This window comes from Naegleria gruberi, assembly GCF_000004985.1.
Source record: "Naegleria gruberi genomic scaffold NAEGRscaffold_50, whole genome shotgun sequence".
NCBI classification, from domain to species: domain Eukaryota; phylum Heterolobosea; class Eutetramitea; order Acrasida; family Naegleriidae; genus Naegleria; species Naegleria gruberi.
In genome coordinates this window covers 425,242-431,241 of record NW_003163277.1, presented here as the reverse complement: position 1 = coordinate 431,241, position 6,000 = coordinate 425,242, and the positions used below count along the sequence as shown (strand labels likewise).

At 33.8% G+C, this 6,000-nt stretch overlaps 5 protein-coding genes and 2 non-coding genes across 7 annotated transcripts in view; 5 read left to right on the top strand and 2 right to left on the bottom strand.

Moving 5' to 3' along the window:
* Nucleotides 1-44, top strand: part of NAEGRDRAFT_83263 (phospholipase) — a gene marked incomplete at its 5' end in the record, with an annotated part of 1,739 nt that extends 1,695 nt beyond the window's left edge. Inside the window, one exon of the mRNA XM_002672937.1 lies at nucleotides 1-44. Coding sequence (XP_002672983.1) covers nucleotides 1-31 — 31 coding nt within the window. The 3' untranslated portion in view covers nucleotides 32-44.
* Nucleotides 45-71: 27 nt separating this feature from the next.
* NAEGRDRAFT_81104 (uncharacterized protein) lies at nucleotides 72-1,105 on the bottom strand (the record flags this gene model as incomplete). Its single annotated transcript, XM_002672862.1, has 3 exons — nucleotides 72-178; nucleotides 245-769; nucleotides 902-1,105. The coding sequence occupies 3 exons, from the start codon at nucleotides 1,103-1,105 to the stop codon at nucleotides 122-124; spliced, it is 786 nt and encodes a 261-aa protein (XP_002672908.1). The 3' UTR covers nucleotides 72-121.
* A 382-nt stretch (nucleotides 1,106-1,487) lies between these two features.
* On the top strand, nucleotides 1,488-3,161 carry NAEGRDRAFT_51962 (SprT domain-containing protein; the record flags this gene model as incomplete). Its single annotated transcript, XM_002672936.1, has 1 exon — nucleotides 1,488-3,161. The coding sequence occupies one exon, from the start codon at nucleotides 1,488-1,490 to the stop codon at nucleotides 3,159-3,161; it is 1,674 nt and encodes a 557-aa protein (XP_002672982.1).
* A 69-nt stretch (nucleotides 3,162-3,230) lies between these two features.
* NAEGRDRAFT_t549 lies at nucleotides 3,231-3,311 on the top strand. Its single transcript has one exon. It is a non-coding gene; the product is annotated as a tRNA-Ser (tRNA).
* An 88-nt stretch (nucleotides 3,312-3,399) lies between these two features.
* NAEGRDRAFT_t550 lies at nucleotides 3,400-3,470 on the top strand. Its single transcript has one exon. It is a non-coding gene; the product is annotated as a tRNA-Gly (tRNA).
* A 42-nt stretch (nucleotides 3,471-3,512) lies between these two features.
* Nucleotides 3,513-4,162, bottom strand: NAEGRDRAFT_81103 (uncharacterized protein). Its single transcript, XM_002672861.1, has one exon. The coding sequence runs from the start codon at nucleotides 4,155-4,157 to the stop codon at nucleotides 3,531-3,533; it is 627 nt and encodes a 208-aa protein (XP_002672907.1). The 5' UTR covers nucleotides 4,158-4,162; the 3' UTR covers nucleotides 3,513-3,530.
* A 371-nt stretch (nucleotides 4,163-4,533) lies between these two features.
* NAEGRDRAFT_72028 (rho GTPase) lies at nucleotides 4,534-5,742 on the top strand (the record flags this gene model as incomplete). The annotated part of the gene is made up of 4 exons (XM_002672935.1): nucleotides 4,534-5,029; nucleotides 5,080-5,244; nucleotides 5,287-5,296; nucleotides 5,349-5,742. The coding sequence occupies 4 exons, from the start codon at nucleotides 4,534-4,536 to the stop codon at nucleotides 5,740-5,742; spliced, it is 1,065 nt and encodes a 354-aa protein (XP_002672981.1).
* Nucleotides 5,743-6,000: the final 258 nt, after the last annotated feature.

Below are 6,000 nucleotides of genomic sequence, written 5' to 3'. Positions count from 1 at the left end.
ATATGATTGGATGTCCATTAAATGGAATTAATAAACGAGTATATATATTATATATTGATTTGGTATAATTATTTTAAAACTCAATTATTTTATTGAATAGTTTGTGTATGGATGAAGTTGTTTAGTAAACTTGGAAAGCGAATGCATCCTTTTCAATATTACTTTCATTATTACCTCTCTATTTTACAATAATTGTAATAAATATTATAAATTAAATTTAAAAATAATTTCCTTCAATACTTACACGAATCCAGATATAACCTTGCATTCCCCATGTTTTACCCCAAATATTTGGAACAATCCAATATTTAACACCATTTTCAACTCCCCATCCAATAATTCTGACAACAAACTTAGCAATTGGTTGTCTCAAATTTGCAGAATGTTGATAGACACCACTGGAATAATAGAGGAAATCTTGATACATGTCAAGTTCTGTCATAATACTTCCTCCTTGTAAGATGGCTTGTTGCATATCATGCTCTCCAGTAAGGTTTTGAACTGCCTTAGTCTTGTATAAAACTAATGGTTCACCATTGACACATTTGGATGGACAATTAGCCAAAGTACCATTAACAGCAGAGTATGGAACACATTTTTCAGTTGGAATACCTCTCTTTAATTCAAATTCGAATTCAGTATTCAAATAACCACCATTACATCCAAAATCTCTAGTATCACATTCCAAAATATATTGGGTGGATAATCTTTCTTGGAATTTAGCACTCGATTGAACGCACATTCTATCAGAAACTGTAGCACTTGGAACCTAAATGGTTTCCAATAAAAATTAATATTCGAAATTGCAAAATAATAATTATTGATCATTTAGATCGGAATTAAAAAACTTACCATTGCCCAAACAGCACCACATTGACCTTCATTTTAATTTCACCAACACATGACCCCACTCAAATCTTGGATACAATTGAGCTTTAAATGTTGATTGTGGATCCAAATTAATTTGCTTGATCAGAGCTTGTGAGCTCATCAAGTGACCGAATTGAGTAGACAAACGTTGAGCATTGGTGCATGAGAGCATCATGGCAATGAGCATGCATGTTGCTGCAATGATTGCAATAGTTGTAGATTGGAAAGTTTTCATTACGATCACAGTTTTTTTTTCAATTGTTATGGAGTTGCTTACAAGTTTCACTATCTTTTATAGAGAGGAGCAACTCCGGATTGAAGTGTATGACTCGAATAGCTCTCCATGATTCGGATGAGATCATCTCCACATAATGTTGTAAAGTATTTGTAAGACTATTATCATGTTGAAATCAAAGATGAATTGTTGGTCTGCACCAACTCTCCAAGGACTACTCAAACCAATCCAAACTCCTAATTAATATATTTCCCGTGAGTTAAGGAAGTTGTTTTGTTACACTCATTGAGGAGGTCTATGAAATGGCTAATTTCCAATAAATTCATCAATATTGCACATCACTTTGGCGCCAAAATATTTGGAAAATTAACATTTAAAAAAAATGAATATTTATCAAGAACAAGAATTTTCATATGAAGTAACTCGTAATCGATACTTGAACATGTGTAACGAATTTGGATGGCGTTCAATTACTTGGCATGATTTCTTTTCGAATCCAGAGACGATTCTTCCAAAAGGTCTCCTTTCCGAAAGTGATAACACTCTTCCTGAGCAACCAATTGCACTATTAAAGAAGGAAGAAGAGCAGGAATTACCAAGAAGAAGTACTGTACATTTCCAGGAGGAGCAAGCAACATTACCACCACTATTAGCCACTCAAGAAGCTGCTGATCATCACCATCACGGAAAATCTGGAAATGAATTTAATGAAAGAGTTGTGATTGCTATTTCCGATGATGATGATGAAAGTGATGAAGAGATGGCAAACACTTCGCCAGTGAGAAGAAAATCGAGAAAATCATTTGGAAAGCGAGTGATTGAGGATCATTCAGATTCTGAGGAAGAATATGATTTTGAGAAGGATAAGGAGAAAGATGATGTTTATTCCATTGAAAGGATCATTAAAAAACGAGTGAAAAATAAGCTTGTTGAATACTATGTGAAATGGGAGGGATATCCAAGTAGTGAAAATACTTGGGTGAAAGAATCTGATATTGTGGGGCAGGATATTATTGAGGAATTTGAGGAGGAGGAAAAGAAAAAGAATGCTTTTGAGCTGAGTGATTCTTCTGAGGAGGAGGAGGAGGAAGCAATATCATCTGATGAAGAGGATTTCAACTTTGACGAGGAGAGTGATGAGGAATATGCTGAAAGTAGTGGAGAGGATGATGACGATGATGAGGACTATGACGAAATGGAAGCAGAAAGTCCACAAATTAAGAAATCCAAAACGAAAACAAAATCCAACCCAAAAAACAAGATTGATACCAATGTTATTGAAATTGATGACGATGATGATGATTTCCATGAAAAATCCATATTAACTAACAAAAAGCCAGCAAAAAGTTCCAAAAATTCAAAGACATTAACTTTTGAAAAGATGGATGCCAAAAAATTCAAAAAGGTCAGAGATGATTTATTACAGAAATATTATGACGAATTCAACAAGGTATGCTTCCAAAACAAACTTCCAGCTATGAAAGTTACAAAGGGTAAGGCTAAAGATCTGAAAGGGAAAGCATATTTATTATGGAATCAACATTTGAGGAAAACTGCTGGGTTGTGTAAACTCTTTACAATCACTAAATCACAAATCAAGGTATGTGCCATTGAAATGTCCACAAAGGTTTGTGATTGTGAAGAGAGACTTGTTCATACACTAGCTCACGAAATGTGTCATGCTGCTTCATTTATGTTCGACGGCATTACAGGCCATGGTAAAACATTTTATTTATATGGTGGAATTATTCAGAAATACTATCCTGACATTCCAATCACGACTTGCCACTCATACGATATTGAATATAAATATCAGTGGCAATGCACGGATTGTGGATCAATTGTAAAGAGACATTCCAAATCTGTTGATACCACAAAACAAAGGTGTGGAGTTTGCACTGGAATATTGGAACCAATTGGAAAAACCAAGCAACCAACCAAGTATAATTTATTTATGAAGGAAAATTACAAGAAACTAAAAGATAAGAATCCACATCTCGATCGAAAAGAACTAATGAAGTTAGTAGCTCAATCCTACAAGGAATCCAATCAATAAATTTTGAATGACATCTAAAACAGTCATTGTTAGATTGCACAAATTTGTAATATTTCTTACCCAAATGTAGCAGACTTGGCCGAGTGGTTAAGGCGACAGACTTGAAATCTGTTGGGGAAACCTTCGTAGGTTCGAATCCTGCAGTCTGCGTCTGAAATTTTGCTTTGCATTATTTTGGTGGCAATTCTGTTCCTTAATAGATTTTAATAATGTTGGGAATTATTATTAAGGGACAAGAGCATTAGTAGTGTAACGGTATCATACCAGCCTTCCAAGCTGGTGACCCGGGTTCGACTCCCGGCTAATGCAATTGATTTTGCTTTGAGGCTCAGAACAATTTTACATCTGTCTATCAGATCAGATTGATTTTTATTTAATTCTTCTAAAAACTGCATCTGTTCTCATAACATACTTCAAAGCATTAGAAGATGTCACCTCAGCACCTTCGTGACAATTCCAATGCACAAATATCAACACAGATCCACTCTTTGGTTGAACACTATGTTTGATTCCATTTTGAATAAAATTAGTTTCTCCTCCAGCATTATTGACATCATTCAAATAGAGCAAGATTGTCAAGAATGACTGGTCCACATATTTATCTCTATTATCAAAATAACAACCATCTGTGTGGGGAGCAAAATATTGACCCTTCTTATATCTGTAGAATCTCAATCTATTCGAAAATCCTGGATTTAACAATTGAAATCCAGATTTTGCATTACTTTCCAATACTTGATTTCCCAATTGAGAAGCATGTTGAGGTAAATAAGGTGAAACTCTTTCCCAAAACAATTGAGCATGTTGTGGTAAATCAAGAATCACTCTATCGTTATTTCTTGTATCTTTGGCCATATTGGCATTGAATGGAGCTTCCACAAATCCATTCGATTCACAAATCTTGATGAGTTGTTGACATTCTTCTGGTGAGTAAAGATTTTCAATGGTCCAAATGTTTCCTTGCTCGATAATGTTGACTTTTGGTTGTTGTTGCATCTTGTTGTTGTGGAGGTATTCTTTTTGATATGTTGTTGTAAGAGATGAAGTTTGCATTCTTCTTTTTAAAGCAGGTGGTTCACACCAAGTTCACAGTTCTAAATAATATGAAGAATTCCACTTTTCGAATTTTAAAATTAAAGATTAATTCATCACTCTCATAACAAAATTTATCCATCAAAACAAACTCAATGAATATAGGCCAGTTGCCAACTGTTTACAAAAATCAAAACTAAGTTTCCTTCCCTACCCAGTAGTGGTTAACTTGTGCTAATATGATGAACTAAGAACAACTACAAACACCTTTACAATATTCTCAAAAAAATATCATCACAATCAACAGAACAAATTTCACGTGTTTTTTTTGATTAAAAGTATGATACATAAAAAACAGAAACAGTCGGAATTCAACATTAATAATTCTGTGCTGAATGATGACATTTTCCGATTGGTTCTTTCCTTCCTGCAAATTACAGATTTGTGTAAATTACAATTAGCTTCTAAACAATTGAGAATATGTCAACTGACAACAGAAGATCAATATTGGAAAGATTATTACATGGAGAGGATTCATTGGTTTTCGGAGGCCAGTAAGACCAACCGATGGAATAAGACAACAGGAACATATGATGTTGTGATTTTACAATCTGAACTTTATACTAAACATGTGGAATATACTGAAAATTACAAGCAACATTTGATTGAATTAGTTGGAGAGTGGATGATTAATGCAGAAAGAGAACAGCAAGAGCTGACGAGAGAAATTGAAGGTTATTATGCGTGGAATGATATTTATGTACCTAAGGAAGATATACTAAACTACAAATTGAATAGTAATGTAACTTCAAGTCATTACAAAATAGTTCTAGTGGGTATGTGTGAAATATTTTCAATTATTTTCATTAAATTATTGGGAATTAAGGAGATGACACTGTTGGTAAGACCAGTTTATTGTACACGTTTAGTACAGATTCGTTTCCACAATATGAACATTTACCAACAACTTCATCTGACAATTACTCAAAGAATTGTTTGGTCGATGAAAGAGTTTGTCATTTGGAATTACATGATTCTGAAGGACATTATGGTAAGTCAATTAAGAATATTCTCTTCATTGAATGATTTACAGAATTCGATAGGTAATTATCAAATAGTCAATTGATTTTAAATTATTATAACAAAACATTGAAGATTGCGCAGATATATTTACCCTGGGACTGACATGTTCTGTATTTGCTTTAGCTGTTCATTAGAGACCTCCCTTCGTAACGTTTATTCGAAATGGATTGTTGAAATCAATCGCCTCCATCCAAATAGTCTAATTATTCTGATTTGTACCAAAACTGATTTAAGGGATGATCCAATCAAGAGAAGGGAGCTACTGGTTAAGAGACATAGAAAACCATCAAGTACTGAGCAAGGAATACTGCTGGCCAGAAGAATGGGATGTTTCACCTATGTTGAAGTAGGTGCTATTAACAATAGTGGAATGGCTGACCTTCACCAAGTGATGGTCAGAGGTATCAATATGTGGAATGATCCTGCTTTTAAGAAAAAACAAAAAAAGTCATGCCATTTACAATAATATTAAACAAGTCGTTACAAATAAGAATAATGATTTTAAAATTTAAAAAAAATAAAATGTTTGGCTAATTCACACCTCTCCAGTCAACAGCATCACCAACATGTAATTTACATTAAACAATTAAAACACGGAATACTCATCATGGGGGTTTTACCACTTCTTCATCATTAATCGGTAATTGACAGAAGTAATAATCTTCATCATTTATTGGTTTTGATGTTGTTAAATGTTGACTGATACCAACCCTGAAGACTTTAT